Source organism: Metopolophium dirhodum, chromosome 3, assembly GCF_019925205.1.
Source record: "Metopolophium dirhodum isolate CAU chromosome 3, ASM1992520v1, whole genome shotgun sequence".
Taxonomy (NCBI): Eukaryota; Metazoa; Arthropoda; class Insecta; order Hemiptera; family Aphididae; genus Metopolophium; species Metopolophium dirhodum.
In genome coordinates this window covers 23,166,109-23,191,296 of record NC_083562.1, presented here as the reverse complement: position 1 = coordinate 23,191,296, position 25,188 = coordinate 23,166,109, and the positions used below count along the sequence as shown (strand labels likewise).

Here is a 25,188-nt window from a genome sequence, read left to right as displayed (position 1 = left end):
GACATGTGACACTGAGTACACGAAAGGGACCGGGCCGTGTGCGGTTGTATAATATTATGAGATATTTGTCGGGGCTCATTTAGGTATCGTGTTTCAGCGTTATTTTTTTTTCTTTTACCGCTCCCGCCTTACATGTGTGTAGGTATGGGTATTATAAATATATGTATATTATAATATATATACACACACACCTACGAAGGTACATGTTATACTTATTACTGCAGGTAAAAAAAAATATTGAATTATAAAATGAAAATATCTTAATAACCTTCCACGAGCATATACAATATACAAACGTACAAAAAACATGTAAAAGCAGTGCGTCTTCGTCTACGCGCGTCTATATCTCTGTCTAAGCGTATACAAACACGCCGCCCCGCAGTCCGGTTTCCCCGACATGGACCGTCACCACTGCCGCCACTCGCTCTTCGGCCAGGTCGACTACGACATCGAAACGGATCCCTTGTCGTAACTAAAATATTATGCTATATATAGAACATCGTTTGTCATTCAACTCCAGAGCGGCGGACGCACAATCCTCATCAAAATTGAAAATCACCCCATGTCGTGCATTCGATCGTTTCGATAACACTGTATATCTCCAAATTTAAAAAAATTCCATCTTTGTTTTCAGTTTAATAAAAAAAATGTTATACACAACTGAAATAAGTTTTTTTGTTCTTTATGAACTGTCAATTATTCAATGCCACTGTCAGTATAACATGCATATAGTATAAAATATATATTAAACTATAAATATTCCATTCGCATATTCACGTATTGACATTTGACATTTTGATAAATTATTTATGTATATATTTTTTTAAAGACTTACTAAGAATACAAAATTGGATTCTAACTTCTAGAAACTTGTATTTTTATTTTCTGAGCATTTTCTATTATAATAATCATGTACAATTGTTTTGTTGTTACGGTAGGTAGACAATACTTTTTTGGAAACCTATAGATTAAATATATTATATGTACCTACTTGTGGACTGTGGTACAATATCATATACCTACACTTCGAGATCAACGTCAATCGCATTTTCTAAAATGTAAAATGAAAAAAAAATAAAAACATCACTACCATTTACAACAAAAGAACAATATATAGTCATATAGACCACACGCGCGCAGTATGGGTCCACATTTCCTTTCAGCCCGAAAGGAATTACTTTAATAAAGTCACCTAAAACGACCCAAAGGACGGAAGTACCTTTATTATATTTATCGTGTAACTCGACTTCAATAACGCATGCGATATGTACCTACATTGCTTATACTAATTGAGTCCCTATACCTGAACGAGAAAAAAAATAATATACTAATTGTGTCCCACGTATAAATGAAAAATATACGAATTTATTGAGTCCGAAGGTTATTTTGAGTAAAATATAAAATCAACCATAATATTATCATTTAACATTTTTGACTTTAATAACACGATTTGAAAATGTACATTTTATACCCATGGTCCATAGAATATTATAATATGAAATAAACATTTTTAACCATACCCATAGAATTGTATGTTACATACTGCCCTAACTCCTAAGTCTTTTAAAAATTGGAAATTTGTTTTAAGATTGACGGACTCAGTTAGTTAATAAAACATGAACTCAATTTGTATAACATTTAAAATTTCACGGAACTCAATTCGTTCTAAAAGGTTTAATTGGGATTCATTTTGTATGCAGCCACCTATATATATATTATATAATATTATATATAGGTCAAGGCATCTCTGGGAATTTAATCGATCGTGGGTAATCTGTTCCCCCTATATTATGTCTATCGCCCGCAGGATTTCCCACAGACAGGTGTGTGTGGCGCGCGCGTAGGCGTATAATAATATAAGAGGCTTTCGGAGGGGCTTGCAGCGTAGATTTTTCCATCTCCGATTATCACACCTGCAGAACAATGATGGCGTACCGCACCGCGCTTACGGCCTTTATATAGAATAAAACCATATAACATTGAGCCCTGCCGGAACTACATCTCTTTTTTCTCTCTTATTTTTTTGTTTATCTCGCGTAGGGTTGACCTTAACACAATAGGTGTATTTTTCGGCTTCAGCACAGCCCATCCACGCGTGTACACATTTTCTGAACCGATCGTAATCATCGCGATACATAGGTCACCCAATACTTTTGTCTCGTCGTAAATGATTTACGACTTAATTACGGCGCTTAAGTTTTGTGCGAAATCAATGATTGTTACCTTGTCGTACCGACTTTGCTGACTGGGCAAAAACTTTCAAGTCCAACGTGTAGGTATACAATATAATGTTCGCTTGGTGAAATTATAATATAGGTCCCTACTACTGGTGCTTTCATGTTGCATATTCCGGGACTTTGGAAAGTTCTGCTGATCGTATAGTAATCAGTAATCACAACATGTTAATGTTGCCACCAATTCCTTTGTACGACCACGATGACTTTGACATCGCACTAGTTTTCAGATTATCGAATACAATTATAATATTATATTATAATCCCAGACGAGGTTGCAACCACTGTACTTTCTATATATTTGCTACAAATTACTATATACCTACATTGATAGATCGTCTAAAGTACCTATACTCTATAGTAACATTAATATAACATCATGTATGTATCTTTGATAAATATATTCGAATACCTATCTATTATCTACAATCTACATCATTTTATTTCAAAAATCTTAATATTATATATTTTTATTTAATCTAATAAGATTTTACCAAATAGTAAGTATAAACAATTTTAATTATAAATGTTACTTCTCCGATAGGCCGTACCTTTATTTGAAGTGTTTGAACCCGCAGATTTGTTAGGAAATCTAATCATAACGAGTAAATAATGCATTATGAATTAGCAAATAAAGTACATTCAAATATGTAATAAACGAATAAAATAGAATAGTAACAATTTGCTGCGGTAATATTATTGAAACAAAATTGTGGTATAATGAAAAAGACTTTCGAGAAAAGAGTAAAAATCAAGAACCTATTAATAAATTAACCCTTGTGAAAACAAATGTTTCAATTGCCTGCCTGCCTACCTAAATTACCGAGAAAAGAAAGAGTAGTGGAATTAATGAAAACCTTTATTAAATATATTATATATTATATTAGTATCACTTATAAAGGGCATGCAATAGATACTATAGACTATAGAGAATCAATAATATACCTATGTAATATCACAATATGTTATACATTTATAAAATTTGCCTACTACCTACTCTATTTTACAATATTAACTAATTTTATAATAACTTTTATTATAAACGAATATATTATTATATAAATAAATAACTTAATCTTAAAATACCAAAAAAAAAAAATTCTTATTGACTATCAATTTATTATGTATAGGTAGGCTCTTTAAAATACAAATGTCTTCTCTTTTGTTTTTAAAGATAAGTACCCACTCTTGATCTACAATACGAGGTTTTAGCTCAGTGTAGAAGAATTTTAAGTTATATTTCGCTATATTCATTATTTGTACCTACTATATATGTATATATCTCTTGTGACAAGAATAACGACTGTGTATCTATCGACCTAACTTCTTCTTTGAAATAAAGCTTTTGTTACTGCCGCAGCATAATATCGGCACATCGGATATTCGCTACATTTTGATGTAAACTCCATCATGAACGCCGCCGGCGCGGCGACAGGATAAAAACGCGCGTTCTCGGCGGAGGTGTTGGGTCGTTAAATTTACGGTAAAGCGCGCGTGCGCACGGCACACTGCGCAGATGTATAGATATATAATAATATATAAGTATATACATTTTATTTTGCGCACGTTGCCGTGGCGACGGACTGAGTGGCGTGACGCGCGGCGGCGTATCCCGCGCGACTCGGTGCGCTTCCGGTCGCCGCCGCCGCCGCTGTATTATGCGCGTCCGTGGTGGGATCGGAGGCTGCGACGAGGGGTACCGGACGTGCCGCCGGAAAAACGTTTTCCCGCCGCGGGCTGGCACAGAGCCGAAATGGCCGGACGACATACGCGCACGCACGCGAGTTCCTCGCCTCGAATCCGTTCACGTACGATATAGTATACCTATACGATGTAGGTACGCGCTTTTTCCACACAAATATTATTATTATCTATCGACCGCGATCTCTCCCTCAGATTGTTTTATGTGGCTTCGAGATTTCGAATATAATATATACTGCAATGTTGTATTAAATATGATAATTCAACATAATTTTCCAACAGTATAATATATGAACGAAAATAAGAGAGACGAAAAAAACACAGCGTAGGAAATGTTGAATATCTGTAAAACATATAATATTTTGACTTTAAAATCATCTTTGTTATAATATAATTGGACAGACCGATGTTTATAAGAAATACATGTCTCGAGAGACGATGATTTTAATATTATGTAGGTGTTATATCGCATATTCGCATGTTTTATGTATAGGTAGAGTACCTAGTTAAATATTGTGTTGGAATGATTTCCTTTCGTACTCAACAAATACTTTTGAGATGAAATAATGCATTTTTATTTCTGTATAATACTTTACGAACTGACATCAAATGTCTCGAAAACACGGGGTAGTTGCAGTATCATAAATATATACATATTATATACAGAACGTTGGTGGTGACGATAGCCTCCGATGATCACAGAACGGCTTAGGTACCTATATATATATGTCGATCCGTACCTATATTATATTATGATACGACACTCGTAAAACGATATTGAAACGACGTCCTTTGTGCTTGTATTAGACATTGGAAAATGGAAATATATATATACTGTAGGTATATACCATTAAATTCCACTCGCAGGTTTTCAAAATAAAAACCGCTTAAGACGACAGTTTTTGAATTGATACCCATTTTATACACATACAATATATCGGGATTCGGGGCGCGCGCGCGAACAATAGCGACGAGGACGAATATACACCACCGTGGTGGCGGCTATAAAAAATATTATTCTGACCCTACTTCGTATACCGTTTTTGAATACATAATACAAAACCACTATTGTTGGGACACGGAGCTGTAAAGTGACCCGCGAAAAAATATTTACTCATTTCTCTATTCGACTGTATAGAAAATACCTAATATTTCAGTGCGGCTGAGTAACGCGTGAAAACGAATCTATTGCAAATCTCTCTGTTGAATCGAACGAAAAAAGGCAAATTAAATTGCATTATATACAATCATGTAAATGTATCTCACCACGGACCGACATAAACGCGAATCCTCGTGATTTTGATATCAATATGATATTATAGAAACTCGTTGTTACGACCCACGAGGGATCGGGCCTCCATGACGATAATATACGCTTATCTGTTTGTGCACATGTGAGATGGAATCCACGGCAAAAATGCGAAGAGTACCTACACTGTGAAAACAAATAACGGAAACATTAACCTAAATATGATAAAAATCGCGTACCTACATACAATATTAGAATAATTTCTGTACCTGTATAATACAAATGAAAATATACGTATAACAAACTGTCGGATATGTTGTGGCCCTCGTTGTTCCGCACAAAACGTACAATATATTATCGATTAACGAAACTCTTACTATATAGTCGTATACAATACACATGCATACGTACGACTGCGTGCAACCACTCGACTGAAAAATATTATTATTTATCGATTTATAATAAATCCGCCGCGACTACGGCTGCCTTAATAGGATTTTTACGTAATAGGAACTTTCACCCGCTGCGGTTCAAGTGGCTCTCGTAGCGACGACACGACATAGTGGCTCTCGTAGCGACGACACGACATACGCTACCGCTCTTGTCAGCTCGTCGTCGACGGCCAATAATTCGCAACACTCGAGAAAACGATGAGAGAGAGACGTCGCAGTGCAGTGTGAGTGTGTGTAGGGTCTGAAATTAAATTCAAAAGCAATAAAAACCGTTTTCGAAATGTGTTTGGGCGTGTAAACAGCCTACACATACATACAAATATATGTGTAAGAAAAACACCATACGTGTCGGGCGTATATATTATTGTATATTATTATTACTTTGTTGCGCGTAAAAGGGTGAATTCTGTTCACCGTGTGTTGCCAACAACGTGCGTAACAAGTGACAAAAGCGCACACGCGTAAATACGATATAATATATCGTACGTATAATATTAATATACAGAGGTAGGTACATCGATGCCGGCGGGCACCCATCGTGAAAAAACCTCTTCAACTCAACTCTCGCCACACTCCTCCCCGCGGTGTACGCAATCCTTTAAGACGATTTTCGGGCCCTCGCAATGTTTTTGTACACACTGCTCTCGCACCCTCTGCGAATGTTACAACAATATATTATAAACTTATTACTGCTATATAACAATAATATTATGTAGGCGATGTTTATATTATTTTACCGACGTCTTTATGAAATATGAAACTCTTTCGGCCGTTATTGGAGGCTCCGGAAGGTCTTATAGCGACTTGCGATTTGTCACCACTGAACCTTATTTTCTAAATTCAATATAATATTATCGTGCATTTTTACGGATTACCGCGATTATGTAGGTATACAAATAGTAGTGCAACGCGTTCGCAGTGAGATTTTTCGATGCACAAGTGTCAAGTACACCATATTATAATATTATAAAGCACTGCAGCAGTACTTTGATTTTGATGGATCGAGTATGTAACGATATAATAATATAATATACTATTTAGGTATAGGTACCGTATACGTCATACGTTTTTAGTGACACGTTGTTTACTCGACTCGCCGCTCGAATATCCGTCTCGGACGAAAACCTGTTTCGTTTGGTTAGCGCCCAAACGTCGGCGGCAACCAAATGTAATTATAATAATATACGTATTCTGTTGGAAATGTATTTTACACGTTTCAGCGAATAATAATAATTTAAAAACGAGTATTTAATAATCGTATTATTGTGATTATTACAAGGATCTAAAGTGCATAATATATACGTATTCGTCTGATTTGTATAGACGTATATGCGCACGGGTTCGATTAATAACAATCTACCTCGTCTGTATTTATCTTAAAACGAACGGTTTTGTGGACGACGAGAATCTTTTATCATGACCGTTTGATATTCGTAACAGTGTAACACACTTACACAAAGTATATATTTCAGCGCTATTTGGGGGGGGGGAGGGGGGCACGTACTGACGAAACCATCGGAACGAAGCAATTTTCGAACCATCCAATATTGTTCGAAAGTAGACAAATTATTATAGAACATAAAATATATTCTCGGAAAAATGAAACCGCTGCAGAGTTGAGTTACAATTTTACAATTTAACTTGAATTTAAACGGGAACAATGACGCTTAAATCTCTCCTCTCTCTGCATACACACACGCACACACACATATACACACGCACACGCTCATACATATATATAATGTTAATTAATATCCCCGCGGTGAGCTTACGATGGTGTGTGGGAATGCTTGCAGTCGGTGCTGTCACCGGGTGTGCGTAGAGTGTGTGTGTTTTTTTCCACCGCCACCGCCGCCACCGCCGTTCCTCTTTACTTGAGTGACAGATCCAATTTGCTTCCCTACTTCTCTCCGAACAATAAAAACCGCTACCGTATCAGAAAATACCCACGGCCCGCATATATATACACATAATATAATATAATATATATATAATATTATTATTATACATATAATATAATACACGCGTAATATTTTCGTCGCCATGGTCGGATAAGCACGCATCGGAGGGGATGACGTTATGTTATGTTTTGCGTGTGTGGTCCTCTCTCTCTCACTCACTCACTCACTCACTCTTAGAAACGCTTTTTGTCGATAATTCTGTTTATATATTCTGCATAATATATAATATATATCGATCATATATTTATTGCCAATATTGTATAATACATAAAGCGATAAGTATAAATGAGCCGATCAGAAATTCGTGTCACGATATTTTTCTTCAACCCAAACTGCTCATCGACTTGCACCCATATAACCACGCGGTACATATTAATTCTTTGAAAGTGTCCTCATTAAATATTATAAATAATTTAAACGCAATGTGTCATGTATATATAATAACGTTTATAATATTATAATTGTAAATAAATTATCTAATTTTTTTCAGATGATTCGGACCACTGCAACATGACGGCGGCGGCCGCGGCGATGGTCCAGAGCTCGGCGGCTCTGTTCGGTTGTTCGGCGGCCGGTCATAGTGGTATCAACCAACTGGGTGGAGTGTACGTCAATGGTCGCCCGTTGCCGGATTCGACGCGACAGAAAATCGTCGAGCTTGCGCACTCGGGCGCCAGGCCGTGTGACATATCCCGCATACTGCAGGTCTCCAACGGATGTGTATCCAAAATACTCGGCAGGTGAGCGCCAAATTTCAGACAATTAATTGTTATCAAAATGACGATTTTTATAGAGTTGTACCATAGATTAAATAACTTATAACACAATTTAGATAGGCAACGCCAATCCAATCATTTTTTGGTTATTATTTTAATTTCGATTTGACATTTCGATTCACTGGTGGGGCGCATTGTGATAGGATGAGGTGTTAAATAAGTATCTACTCGTCCCAAGTATTTAGATCTTAATTTATTATAAATAATAATTATAAGAAAACGATACACCCTACAACCACATGTGTTGTCTTCATCGTACAAACGTAGAAGTGTGTACTACAACATAACAAATTTGTGTAGTAAACTTTAATAATATTATAATGAAGTGATTTACTATCAAACTTAAAGCTAAACACATTATCTATGCTTTCTCAAAGGTTTCAAAAAGTATGAGCATTTTTAAATTATATTGCAATATTTTACATATGTATTCATAAAATGCTTTAAAATTAAAATATCGTAAAAACCCAGGATAAAACATAGGTCATATTCTTATCTTTAAGATTAAATCACTTTCTTATTAAAGCTTAGGTAAGTACTACAAAATTAGAACAGGTGATCACAAATTTGATATGTCGTACCTTTTTGTAAGATGAAAACAACATAATATGTACCTATAGTTTGTATTATTGTAGGTATGGTCACAGAAATTTGGGTTTATACCTAAGTTGGTTGATTTTACGTGAGGATTGTTATGAATATTAGTCTAATCACATAATTGTGTACAGTTCTACTATATAGTATCAAAATTGTTAACACGGTGTGAATAATGTACCTATATACGGAGACGGGTGGGTGGTAAATGTTGATCTTCGGTATTCTGTCACATGTGTTTAAAGTTATGGTTACTTCGACGCCTCTGCCCTGACAACGATGAGATAATTACCTTAATATATAATACATCAAATTGTCATCTACAATGCAGAACGTGTATTTAAGTGTAATAAAGCTTAACTTCATAATATCACGTCTGGTTCGTCGCCGCAGGTATTACGAAACCGGTTCAATCAAGCCGCGTGCCATTGGCGGCTCGAAGCCGCGGGTTGCCACCAATGGCGTGGTGAACAAAATCGCCGACTACAAGCGCGAGTGTCCGTCCATCTTCGCTTGGGAGATCAGGGACCGGTTGCTGTCCGAAGGGGTGTGTAGCAACGACAACATACCGAGCGTAAGTACCTATCTATATATATATACAAACATATATATTATTAACACGCGTATTGGCTGTTATTTTACGATATAAATATAATAGGTATTTTAGTATCATTGCATTGATTATAAATTATAATAAAAATATATGGTCGCGAAAATTAAGTCCACATATTCGAAGTCGTTTTAGCATTGCTCGCGGCAAAATTATTATAATAATAGGTGTAATATTATAATTTATAAATATTAATATTGTATCTGATGATTATTATGTTAGGAAATCGGGTAAATCAAATATACAATTTAGAGTTTCGATGCTTTTTTTTCTATTGATTTCGGTACTCCGATTCAACTTTTGTAACCCATCAATTGGTATTTGTAGAAATAATGTCTCTGTACTGTTCAAATCTGAAAGTCATTTATTTTACTGCAGATTTAAATTGAAATAAAAATAACTAAAAATAGTACCCATGCCCACAATTCACGATGATAATTAGGAATTTAAATTATTTTTAAAAATCACTATATATAGGTACTACACGCTTTGCATTAATTACGGTTTTTCTGTTTCGAACTAAAGTTCCTGTCAGAAATAAGGGATTTAAAAAGGAATGTTAGTTTTAGTTGATTATGTTTTTAAAAATGTATACTATAGTGCATCGAGCCGTATTAATGGTTGATTATTAGGTACTACCTTAAACATCTATGGTCTATATAATACCATTTCTGCACAGGCGCACGGTGTCCCGTCGGAATGTATTTTGAAATTCGTTGTGCTTTTTAAGGGTTTACGAAATCAATACCTACGAAAATTAACGTAAATCATAAAATCTCAATAATATAATACAATGTATCGTGAATTAATGTTATTAATACTTAGGTATACAAAAAGACTATTTCAGTAATTCTTATATACATTTTATATTATGATACATTATATTTTATTTATTGTACCAATATACACGGCGCTTGGATATAATATTATAATAATGTAGGCAGGTATACCTTCAGACGTTTTTACAATCCCGAAACGGAATTATTATTTTCATCAAAGGGTCGACTATAATATTGTATATAGGCAAATCGATTCAGTCAATAAAACGCCCCCTCCTCCCGTTCCGTATAGGAAAAAGATACTTCTTTTGGACAGAAAAAAAGACGAGAAGAATAATGATAATAATAATAATAAAACGTAAAATATGTTTTCTCCTTTTCGTCCCTATCCAAAACACGCACATGTACACTTTTGTTACCAGTTTTCACGGACCGTCGCACTCAATTCCAAACACAATGTATATAAATATATATAAATCTTTTGCCTCTGTGCGGCGCAACGTACCTATATATATATATATATTATATACACGGGGTAGATATTGCGGAATTACTTTTTAATACGAAAGTAGAAAAAAAAACGATAGAAAAGGAATCTTTTGCTCTGTTGTGTGCCGGCTCGGATCTATAGTACCTATATACTCGTCGACGTATGTGCCTCGATCATCCGGTCTCTTGTAAGAGCTGCACTCGCCGATGAATGTACATTTTTGTCGAGTGCCACTTGTACGGGTCCGCGGCACAGCTATCATTATTATTATTCCGTCGTGTTGTTATGTGTGTATACGCATGATGTATATGTATTACTTGTAGGTATTATAGGTATTGTACATAAGTTTTTTCTTTCCTTCCGACCATTATTGTACATATTGTTATGCGATCGCAACAACCGTCTTGACAATGAGCATCATAATAGATATAATGCACAGTTTCATATAATATACTAAATGTAATATTGTGCGTTTTCAAGTGGTCCTGTAAAACAGCTGTGCAGAAAAGTTCGCTAAAGTGGTGGATCCTTTATAGATGATTACCTATTTACCGGTTTATAACATTTTTTTTTACTTTTGCATCGCCTGATACCTGAGACCTGAGTAATATATAATACCTATCAATATTAATTATTATATTCAATATTGTCATACAATATACCGATGTTTTATTCTGTGACAAAATGTCAATTCGCTTGAGTCCCATGAAATGTAAATTGAAATTGTAGGGAAACGGTAGATTATTATATAATTTATATTTTATTTATTTATTAGTAAGTATTATACTATGCCCAATTATTTGGGCTCAAAAAAGTTATTTTTAAAATTGAACAAACAAAAATAAAATACGTTAACAACATAGTATATTAATCTTAATCTTAAACATTATTAGTTGGTACCGTTACAATTAAATAAGTGATTTTAACCTGTATTATCGTGGAAAAAATGAAAATTGTTTATTGAGTCATCCTTAATTAACATTTTGTTGATCGGAGCGTATATACTATAATTCCGACTGTGAGTAGGTGTTTAGAACGTTTTTTACACACGAGTATAAGAGTTAAGATATAGAAATAATCTATTTGCATAATAATATATATTCAATAGAATAGATTGTACGCCATTTATAATATAGACATTTAGTCTATTCTAGCGCATTCGTCGTATTTATCTTTTTATCTTAACGACCGTCTTTGTTTGAATTAGTTGTTACTTAAGAATTCAATAGATTTAATTATTTAAAATAAGCGAATACAGACGATTTGGCTTATAGAATACTCAATAATACCGATGTTCGAGTGAATGGAATTAACACTTGTCAATTCAGTTAAACGATAATGAATACATTTACTACTGAATAAATTCTATCGGGCTTACGCGCCGCACACCTTCTGCAGTACATTCTGTGCTTTGTTGTTGGCCAAACAGCGAATAAAAATATACTAATAAAAACGATAGACAAATTTTTTTCATTTTACGAAACAAACCTAGAAATGTCCTCGAACGATGGGACACCCCGCCGTCAACCCTTATATTAAACATAGGTACGCGTATATATGTTTTGTGAGGAATATAATATAATATATGTATAAGTAGTTTTCTTTATACACATATTGTTCGCATTTTATGTGGTTAAGTATATTTTTTCCTACATTCGTTAAGAATATAATATACGTACTCATTTCATCTCTACAGCACAATGCCACCACGTTGGCAGAACTCGAACAAATTGCGGTATTTTAGCAATAATTGGACGTCAGGGGGCTCTGTAGCGGTGATGTAGGGAGGGGGGGGGGATCGAGGCGCGATGCCGGTGCCAATTATTACAAGTGAAAAAAAAATAGAATTAGTCATGAACAAAAAAAAATGAAAAAAGCTTGAACCGAAGAAAAGAGAGCGTGTTCGAGTGGTCGTTGCGCTCGTGCAGCAGTTTGTCCTCCTGGGATGTGGGCCATTAAACCTACCCCGACATTATGTGTGTGTGAATGTGTGTGTATGCATGAAGTGCATGCGGTTTCCTCCCATACATTTTTTTCACGACTCTCCACCAAACGGGTCAATTACCGACGATTTGTTGTTTTTAAGAGCACTGTGGCCGTCATTCGCGACGAAGCCACTTTAAACCATATATCATTATTATTATTATTATTATGAGTTCTATAATCGCTTGCTCTCGTGGTGACGTATACAATAATGTACGCGTTTGAATCGTTCGATCACTCATCATCGAAATAATATACAGGATGCATGCCTGTATTTCATCTGCAAGAAATTATATTTGCACTGCTTGAAATATAACAAAACCCTATAGTTTTCCGTATTTCTAGTCAATATATTATATAGAAATAATCGGACGTGTCCTCACTCCTGACTGACTAACTTTGACACTTTGACAGTACCTCGCACTACCATCATGACATTATGGTGTACTAAAAAACTAAAAAAAGAATTTTCTAAAATTCGCATTTTAAAGAGGTGCTCACACAAGGATTTTGAGATTCATCACGATAGAAATCGATTTTTTTTTGTTTATAAATGTTTCTCATTGGTTACATAAAATGAAATTGTTATTATGATTGAATATAATTTAAACCTGTATTTGATACTTGGGCACTTTATTTTTTACCGTGCTCGGTAATTGGTAAAATCATAATTGCATATATTTGTTTATTTCTTCTAGCGATTTGTTACCCATAAGAAAAAAGTTTCTTATATTACTATATTCATCGAGATTTAAAATTAATTTCTATTTTTTTACGTTTTAAACAGTATTACATTTTATATTAAATAACGATTTAAACAACATTTAATTTATTTTGTTGGCATTTTTTATGGGAAAAAAGGGCATGGCGTCAGATAGTATATTATATAAATATAATTATGTATACTCTAGTATATACTACTATTTATTATTTTTTATGATGCCAAGTTTAAAGATATAATAATGGCTTTGAAAATTATAGTAATTACTTAAATGTTATAATTTGTAAAAATTGCCCAAGTATAATAAGTAGAGACATATAATACAAGAATAAACATGACATTTACTTTATATATAATGTAAAAATATTATTAAGGAAATTATCCTTAGTACATAAAGTTTAATATCTCTGCAGAAACCATGCATTCTAATTTAAATTGAGATGCATCAACATTTTCAAAAAAATAATCTGCTTAACGATTGACAGTTAAAAAGGGTCTGGTTAAAAATATTGTGCACCATATGGATACGATACACTGGATACATACCTAAGCCTGCAACTCGTATATCCAAATATGTGTATAATGTGTATAATAATAATATTTGCACGGCCCCGCCATCAGTTATATTGCGGAGGAGAGAACTCGTCGGTGAGAAGACAGTGCACGGTGGTGGTGGTGGTTGGAATAAAAGGTACATATATATATAATAACGGCGGTAGGGCGACCATCAGGGCGTGGAAAATTATTGCGGATTGGTCGGAAAACGCGTCGCGGGAAAACATGGCCGAGCCTAAAACATTGATCCGTATCGACAGGGTGGCGGCGGTGGCGCCGGCGGCCTTGGGGCCATATTTTCCCCTCGATTTCCGGTGGAAAAACACTTCTCCACCTAAACCTACGGTAAATAACAACACGTGAAACTCGCGGACTGCTATACGCGATATACTATGACATATTATATGTGTGTGTGTGTATCGCGTGGATATTATTATTTGTCCGTTTCGCTCATAACACGATATTTTGGAAGGACGTATATATTATATTTTGTTTGAAAAAAAAACCATTTAGTTACATTTTCTTTTTCCTGCTGTATGACTCCAATCGATATATTACTATGATTATGTACGTACCTATAGTTTTAGCAGAAGACCGATAATCGTGAACCGACGTACGAAATATCAACATATTATAATATGTTTACCGTTATACGAATGACCATCGACCCTAAATTGATTTAAGAGATTAATTTGCATAATAATATCATATTAACTATAAGTAGGTATACATCGATTTTTCTTCCATGGTGTATAATGTACCTACCTAGGTATATAATAATACACCAGAACTCTGTAGCTATTGCAAAACAGTTTTAATATTTTTTATATCATAACATGTGACCCAAGCTGGATTGGTGATGTATTTAGTGTTATTGGCTATTGCATTTATATACCCATGTTTCCAAAGAAGGTTACATTATACAAACGATAATATTCGTAATATTATTTACGTGAGCGTGCAGTCACTTGGTTGACGGATTGCGACACGGTGTAGTTATATATATGTATTTGTATATACCCTAGAAAATTCGTCGTAAAGAGGGGTCAAGCGTCCGAAGCCCCAAGTCGGGTCATCTGTCATCGCTGGCTTACATAAACGTCAACGGTAATGTTTCCCTAAAAAAATAATAAAAAAATAAAACTAAATTGTACATAATATTATATTATTATATATTATTGCTCCCACACCCTATTTTTTATATATACTACTGCGGGGGAGTGTTGCGATTGAAAGTCTTCTGTTTAGGGTTGTTGTCCGGTGTCGGGTGTGCATGGACGGAAGCCCGTTGCTTGGTGTACGTGCCACGTTTTGCGCTCTGTAATTTTGCGGACTACGAAATAATAATAATAACAAAGAGAAGGAATTCCTCTTTTAAACTTTATACGGCCATTGTGGCATTGTCATTTAAATAAGATATGACTATATATTTTATAGTTATAGAAATGTCTTTCGCCACCCATTCCACCGCAATAGGTTACGGACAAAGAAACTTTCCCGTCCGGCGCCAATTAGTTTTAAATTATTCCCACACCCCTTTCTGAAAATGCACCCTGGAGATTTTTCGCTTTTTTATTTTTTCGTTTTTTTTCTCGCGTAAAACTCCTCAGTAACCGCAAATAATAGGCTCGTCAAAATTTAAGGCCCATTGTTGAAACCGCTACTTCCAAAGCCCGCGACGAACGAGTTTAATCGTATTTTACATTGAAAAAACCCCACCGTTAATTAAAAGGCCCGACGCCGTGCGTTCGAATTGAAATCATTTTACAACGATGACTTTAAATTAAATCCAACAAATGTAATCGTTAGTTACAATGGTCTAATATATTACGTTCTTAAACCACACCATAAAAATTATTTAAAGAGAAATATATTTATTTATATAATGAAAACTTTTATTTCTTATGTAATTGTTTTAATCAAATAAGTAATAACTAATAAATGAACAGTACTCGTCAGTATTATAGTTCACTAAAAAGAGAGTTCTTGAAGAAATCAATATTATTATAATTATATCCTCCATACATTTTTTTTATCCAACTTCCATACCTATCCGGCTATCAATGATGTTTAAATGGTATACATTTTAATATTTAAACAAAAAATAAACACAGTTTACCCAGAAATAAGTATTAGTAAAACACATTACTATCCAAAACGTGAAATACACTCATATTTTTTTGGTTGGAAAAATTAGGTAATAATACTATTTTTTCATCTATTTAAGATTTAATCCATAAAATATATTATAATATACAATATATATATATATATATATAAACGCGGTACTGGTGGTTTGTGTAAATAGCGGCACAGACATCAAACACGCAAGATTATCGAACCGCTCTTAGTGGATCTGCAGATAGACATTTCTGTTAAATATATATAAAAAAAAATATAGAAGGTAAAATACGAAGAAAAAAAAAACCAGTAGAGTAAAAAATAATAATAAATAATAAAAAAATCGGTTTTCCGTGGCGTGCGTATATATATAATATGCTATACTCACCGCCGCCGCAGCCGTGTGTCCCGAGTCAAACGCAGGCTGACGTATCAAAACCACTCGCCCCGGTTATTCGGTTTCCAGTCGGATGGTCCAGAAGAATGTCGCCCATAATAAAGATCAGCTGATTAGCCCATCTGGCGTTGGCATAGGCCTCGCGCAATAATGAATTCTCCACTGCAGCCTCCGTACAATATATACACACATATTGTACACACGCGTATATATTATATACACGGTACACACCCCTGCACCCTCCACCCAATGCCGCAGCGTTCGCGAGCATAGATTTTAGATTCATCCCTCGCACTCTTTAACACATTATTATATTACAAATTATACCGTCGACCAGATTACACGGGCCTAATACTATTAAAATCCATACGCCCCCCCCCCACACTCGCCATAGTCGGACGCCTATGTAGCCCGCCGACGTTTCTAAATTTACTCGCATGCATGCGAAAACTCGGCCGTCCGGAAAACTTTGTCGTTCGCAGACCCGACCCCTACGCGCCCATGTATACCATGTACATACCAGGTATATGTATATATATATATATTATAATATGTACCGTCGCCTTTATATGGGTACACAGCTCCTGCTGCTGTCTCTCGCGACAGTTTTAAGCTTTTCGCGGGGTCCGTCGCCGCACATAATCGAATCCAGCATATTTTTTGTCCCCGTTTGAAATTTTCCTTAATCCTCTACCCTTTATGTAACGTGTATATATTTATTTTTTTCGTCCTAGCCCCCCCGCCGACCAGGGCCCCGTACGCCGCTGTTTAATCGTATCAATACGAAACCGCGCCGGCCGATCTATTTAATATAATATTATATTGGGCCCCCAATCCCCTGATCCCGTTTCACGCTGTGGTCACGCCGTCGCCTCTACTATCGTAAATAATATTATATCGAACGCATGATTTACAAATTTTTAATTTTTTATAACGTATTGTGATTGACAAAAGATTCCTGTTCGCAGGCAACTGACTGCAGGATCAGCGATTATTCCATTATAATAATACATTATATTATTTAGTCTTCTATTCTTCCATATGACATGCCCATCTGGTATCGTAAAGAAAACTTAGTTTTAATATATTATACGGAAAAAAACATGTGTATTTTAATAGAGAGAAAAATATAGCCTTTAATGTTTTATTAATAATATTTTTATATTAATGCATAACCAAAAACAAAGGTGACGGTTCGCCATTATACTTTAAAATATATTATTGTGCTATAAATAGAGCATATTTTGTACACTATGCCACTATAATATATTATATAATATAATGTGTAACATTAAATATTAAACATTAGGTACTATATTATGGTTCTCCTCGATCGTTATTGCACGGTCAATACCCCATGCAATACTCCAATGTAATGAATATTCCATAATATTATAGGTAGGTACTATTTTAACATTTGGTTGAATATTCGATTTGAACATTTATTTGTAACACAATACGTTTTTCGTAAAATAATACTCGTATACTGTTCGTCAAAATAATATGATGCATCTTTATCCACAACATTTCTTTGATGTAGGTAGGTAGTATTACGACGTTCGACTGAAAACTATTGTATTGTATATACTATATTTCTCTATATTATGACGACGGTATACTTGGTATGGTATTTCTACATTCTGCTTATATACATACCTGTACACTCGTCGTGTACAAAATGTAACATAATGATTATTGAGCGTAGAATTTAAAGGTGTACAGAAAATATTATTTTTTTAATTTAAGATTCAGAGTGGCATCGAAAAATATCTATAATTTGCATGCACAATATGAAGTGATCGAGAGCTGTTTATAAGCCATTCAAACATGATTTATACACGCGTTGCTTAGTTGTTCGAACTACCCGGAATGTTTTAATACATTTTAATCGCTGTCTGTAAGATATCCGATCTCGACAAAAATACAAATTGTAGGTACTTAGTTAAGCAAACACATCCTTCAGTGCACATCCAACTCCTCCTATATATATATATATATATATGTTCCTCTCTCTCTCTCTCTCTCTCTCTCTCTCTCTCTCTCTCTCGTGCACAATGAGTACATCACGTGGATAACATAATAACAAGTGTATAACATTATACATTATACCTACGTATATCGATTATTATACGCATTTACAATATCACACTACGTATAATATTATGTACACTGTACATGTACATACCAACTACACAGACTTTGAGAACCGACCAGAGGTAATTTCGCTCCGTTCGGCGATTTAGAACAAGGCGAACACTGTTCGTCTGAGTGCACACGGTCGCACAATCGCAATCCACCGTCGCCGTCGCCCCTATATCATATACAATATATTATACTCGTGTATGTATGTAATATATATTATTATATATATAAATATTGTCACAGATTTTATTGTCGCACACGCGTCACACGCCTCACGAGTCATACGTGTGACGGATCAATGGACGTTGCACGTACGCAGAAATCCGCTCTCCGACACATTGTTTTCTCTCCCCGAAATGTTGCCAATATATTATAATATAATATCGTACAACGACGCATTTCCCACTCACGCGTAAGTTCGTATAATCGTATGTGTATGTGTGTGTGTTGCTGTCGATATATTGTTAGGTACAGTGACCGAGTTACTGCTGCTTTGCCGTTTAGGTAGATACTAATATAGGTAGTTAACAATTAATGTAATAATGTACGTCATCATAATATACCTGATGTACGAGTAAATTTGTATCTTTCCTAAAAGTCCCCTGCTTCGAACGTAACATGTGGAGGTCTTAATATAATTTAATATAATTTGTCTTCATCGTACTGGAAATATTTTTCTGGATAAAAGTAAAACACTTTATAACATATTATACAGTTGATCTGTTACCGATGTGATATAATATTTATAGACATTATAGGTATTAATATACATACAACACAATATTCGTCTATGAAATATCTACTAAAAGTTGAAAATAGATAAGTCTGTTAAATAAGAATGTAAAATATATGTTATAAGTTGTGACATAGGAAGACAGGTAGTCACAAAAACATAAAGCAGATGTGAGTTTGCCAAATTCAAGACGGATTACAAAAATTAACCTGAATTATCTGACGAATAAAAATTTATTATTTCGTAAAAAAAATATAAGTTATATAATATTATGACAAATAAAATAAAAAATTTAAATTGTTTTGATTACACTACTACCTATATCAGGTCGCATTTTATAAGAATCTGCGCATTCTAATAAATTTGTTTTCTGATAAATGACAATGATCTACTTCGACTATTGATTTTTAGTCATTACTCGTTATGAATTATGTGCACAATCCTTGGACAATTTTGTAGGTACCTACATAATATTGATGGGTACATTCTCCTATTTTTATCACTAATATTGGACATAGGTAGTTTGTTGCAGGAACTGAAAGAATAATTAAAAAATATGAAAAGCGCACGATTATTTTGATTTTTTTTTACGTACCATCGTTCTTCGTCAGCTTCAATCACTTTATGGTTTTTTTGTTTTTATTTATTTCTACCTACACAATAAATTGTTTTTATAAAGTTTTTTTACTTTTATTTCTCATATCACATTTTTTTATTATTTAATGAGGCGAAAAATTGTTTTAATAATTTATACGATGTTATTAAACATTAACTGCTGTGCACTATAAAACCATCCGATCCGCTACTAAATTATATGCAATATAATACATATTAGGTTTATAATATTATATATATAGGCTTCTGTCAAAACATACCCCTCGTAGCATATAGGTACACTCGTACGAGAAACATTATATTATCGGAATTGTATTATAACGGTTCGATTTCAAACACATTTCTGTTTATATAATAATATAATATATAAGTGCATATTGTGGATATTAATATGTGCATCATATTATTCCGAAGAAGAGTTTTTTTTCCACAAAGTACCTAGGTTATCGCAATATCAACTAGGTTTACTGCCGGCTGCGCACCTAATTCTATATTAATAATATAATTATGAAAATGTATTAATTTTCAATTATGAAAAAGGCATCAAGAACCTCTCTGCTGGTTCGAAAGCGGTTTTGGTAAAAAAAAAAACAATTTAAACGAAAAACGTTCGTCTCGAGAGCCACACACACATATATATATATACGTACGACTTGACGAGTATATATATAATATGTACACGACGAAGCCGCCGCCCGGAGGCAGTAAAATGGTGGTCTTTCGTTGTTAATTTTCGCTGAACGCGCGGCCGCCCCACTGCTGAAGCTCGTTACCTCTCCTCTACCACCGCCGGCGGATACGCGACCTCGTATATTACACTTGTTATTTAACTGCTGCTCGTATATATTATATGTATATATATATACACATCCCTGCCTGCCGGGTCCGCGTTGTTTTTATCCCGTAGGATTTATGTCTCCGCTGTCACTGGCAATATTCACCCCGTGTGTATATATATATATGAATTCAGCGTATACAACCCCCGCCGCTACACGACTCGCCACCCCTCCGTCGATTGGTTGTCGCGGCGACACGACGCTCGCGAGAAAGAGGAGAGGAGAGCTCGCGCGCAGACTTACGCAGCCGTTTACGTAACGCAATTACACTTAACGAGTACGACGCGTTTCACGGTCCAAAAACCTTTAGTCTTTCGGGCCACCCTCTACATATGTATATATATATATAATATAAACCAGTATCATATAGTAATATATATATAATATACAAACTCACTATCCTTCACTCTTCTCTCGTGTACGTATATATATATATATGAGTAATTCCTTTTTTTTCTCTTCCTTACGCGTTCGGTCGGGGGTACATATAGCCATCCCGAGCGCGTCTCTCCGACTATAGGATGTTGCAGCGTATATCCACATACCCCGCTGCGGAAGTCGTGTCGTAACCAGATTAGAATTTTCGTCAAACCTGACGGCTATCGTGACTGTGGTTCAGAATTCCGCCGTTTTAATTCACTCATGTCGCCGAGTCATCCCGCCCGACTCGGCTGCAGCTAAGAGGCCCGGTGCCAGTTTTTAAAAGTTTCCGCAATCCTAAGTTAAATTTTATATTTTAGTTGCCACTTTAATTATAATACTTTTTCACTAATCTACTGCCGGATACCTATTCAGCGGGGCTTGATTTTGGGGAGTATTATATCGAAAAAAATTATGTCACGGAAATAATTTTCAGGCCTTGTAGAATTGTCGGATTTTGATAACTATTTTTTTATTTGAAAGAAGAAGACTTCCTTCAGGCCGCATCGAACTATTTTTTTAAATTTTATTTCAAATAATGGTATAATATAAATTAAAAAATAAACGATTAAAAATGTATTATTTTTGAAGACTTATTTTGAAGTTTGAGATTAAATAATTGAAAAACGGAGTTAGTAGCGACCTGTAGAATATTACCCTCTATTAGTTAAAAAAAAAATTATCAAATTTGGTTGATTCTACAGAACAAGATCATTATTCCCGAATAGCCTTATTTTGTGTACCGGGTGCCTTAATAATACAATACCTACTATTATATTATCATTTACTGACAGTAATATAATCGGAAATGTCGACGCGTGAACGTAATTGCAGTATCTATTTATCGGTTGTTGTAGTATTATTATTTTTATTTAAAATATAAAACTATAATTTAAAATTTAAATTGTATATAACGAAATGGTAACGGAGGTGCAAGTTTCGGATTGCTGGAGAATTTGCAGGAGGTACCCGAATAATATGTATTACAAAAATAAAAATAGTATAGACGAATAAAAGAAACTCTGGTTATCAGCGGAGCTGAAAAACAAACAAATATTCTCCTTCCCCCTTTTCTTTTACTTTTAATTTTAAAAAGCTCGCAATTACTGCACATAAAACAACTAAAAAATATTGCAGTGTGCACGCAACAACCCCGTCGACCCTGTTTTCCTTTTTATTTTTTCTAAACGCTCTCCTTTAGCGCAAAATGTTTGTTTTATTATGTTTGCTCAATGACTTGGCCAGCCAATACTTCATTATACGGCGGCGGCGGCAGCGGTCGATGCCTGCACCCTTCGGCCTGTCCCGCCGCCGTTGCATTTGTCCAAATTAACACACCGATTTGCGCACGGACAATGCATGCGGACTGATTAAAACAAATTTTTTTCCTCCTCCCACCGCCACCGCCGCCGTAGCGATTTCTCCAGTCGACCGCGTCTCTTCACTCTACGCGCACAACATATATATATATTATAACACGCGTGTTTACACGCGATAATCAAAACGTACGCACGTTGAATATAATACACGACTGAGCGTAACAATAATAATAATTGCACTCGATGACGACGATAATAATAATAATAATGATAGTAATAACAATAACCCAGAACATTGTCACGAAAATTAAATTTAAAAACCCATATATACAAACAGTGCTAGCTGTTTTGGACGGGTCACGTGATTCCTGCAGCGTTCATCGAGTAACACAGTCTCATATCATGTCACAGGTTATTAGTCACCGTAACGAGATTTTATAAATGTATGATATAAACTGAGATGAATCTAAAACAAAAATATAAAATCACCTTTTTATATACGGTATATAGGACAAGTGTTACGTACAAAGGTTTTATCGATATTATCAACGACGATATTCGGCGCAAATTACTTAGACAATTTTAATTAATATCTGATATCAATTAAGTCCCACGTAATATATTAATCAAAATATAATATATTAGGACAAAATAATAGTGTTAAGTTTGGTAACTATCTGAACCTTTTAGAGAATAATTTTGGAAAGACTCAAAGGTACACATGGGTTTTACGGAGATTTAATAGTTATTCCTTCGACTTCCAAACCACCCCCTCATATTATTATATTATAATATATAGGTGACTATTTTAAATTATGATAACAATATGCGCATTTCCCAAAATTATTCACAATGCACTATAAGTCAGCTGCAGTAACGAGAAAATAAGGTTATAAAGGTCAGCACATTATTATAAATACCTCTTATTGTGTTTCACAGGTGTCATCCATCAACCGGGTGCTGAGGAACTTGGCTGCACAAAAGGAACACCAGGCCTCGTCGACGCACCAGCCGGGCGGTGGAAATGGCCTTAGCGGCGGCGGTGGTGGCGGTATCGGTGGTGGCGGCGGCGCGGCAGAGTCTGTGTACGACAAGCTTCGCATGTTCAACGGGCAAACGGGTTGGCCATGGTACGCTGCACCGCCACCACCACCACCACCTTCGGCTGGCGGCCCACCCGTGCACGGCGGTGCGCCGTCACCGCACCACCCGGCACTGGTCGGCTCGGCTGGCCACCATCCGGGAAACCCAGCGGCTGCCTCGCTGGCCACGGCCACCACGGCGTCACTCACCGCCGTGTCCAGGGACGATATCCAGAGGAGAGGTGAGCACCGCCGGCAAAGATCGGTCAATTATTTTATTTATATTTTACCTAATGTGAGACGATTTTTCTTCATTATTTTATCGTTCGCATTTAGTGTTTTTGAAATAAATGTTTTCCATTAAATCTTTTAAGCATACGTAGGGAGTATATAACTTATTAGTTATTACAGACTTTAAGTTGAATAATGTTTTTACAACGAAATTGGTTTACATTTTAGGTTCATTTCACATTTTGATACCCTATATTTTTTTGACCTCGTATTCATATTTTTGTATTCTGAATGTTTCTCTAAAAATATTAGTCATACAATTAAAATATATACAGTATATATATATAATGACTGAGAATATAATTATGATTTTACGTTAAAAAAATTATCCTGTATAATAAAGTTTATTAGAGCTTGCGAGTTTTTAATCAGTTTTTCTTTTCACCCCTTCGTATTCTTAACTGAACTTTGCAGGCTACACTGATGATATTATTTTTATTATAGGTACGGTTATTGTTTTTATTACATCCAACGATTTCAGCGAAGTGATGAATAAACGTTTTATATAAATTAACGTGTATACATAATATTATATATTATATATGTATTGTCAAAAAACTTTTAAACAAAGTTTTTTCTTCTTTTCTTCTCGCTATATTAAAAAAATTATTTATTGTTTTAAAATAATTTATAGATTAATTAGTAACTACAAAGTGTATACACTATATATACAAAAATCTGCAGTTGTAGGTATTGATTCATTTATATTTAAAACTAATCGAGTTATGCAAAATTCGCTATGGAATAATACGATTAAACTCCACCCGATTATATATTATTATAAATTCCTATTATTTTAGACTTACACCCAGTCACTAGGACGGAATTTTTATAATAAAATGGGTATCAAGAAAGGTATTTATCGAAAAAATATTATAATACAGTAAAAACTAAAAAGCAATTAATTTTACCAAAAACTTAAAAATATTTCCCTCTATTTTTTCACAATATTTCCATTATTGTGTTAGTATGTATATATTCAATCTACATCTACTATTTTTTAAGAAAAATTCCACGCGCAATTATATACGCTGCGTTTAACTTGCTTTTTTAACACATAAAAGGACAGCACGCACACAGACGTATCAACCTTTGAAACATAATATTATATCGTCGCCCCTTCTTTA

General features: G+C 34.8%; 1 protein-coding gene across 3 annotated transcripts in view; it reads left to right on the top strand.

Moving 5' to 3' along the window:
• The window catches only part of LOC132941071 (paired box protein Pax-6-like), a 45,920-nt gene that overhangs the window by 10,823 nt on the left and 9,909 nt on the right, over positions 1-25,188 (top strand). For all 3 annotated transcript variants that reach the window (XM_061008926.1, XM_061008927.1, XM_061008925.1), the window contains 3 exons: positions 8,088-8,337; positions 9,361-9,541; positions 23,628-24,012. In XM_061008926.1, coding sequence (XP_060864909.1) covers positions 8,088-8,337; positions 9,361-9,541; positions 23,628-24,012 — 816 coding nt within the window. The remainder of the gene's footprint in view (positions 1-8,087; positions 8,338-9,360; positions 9,542-23,627; positions 24,013-25,188) is intronic.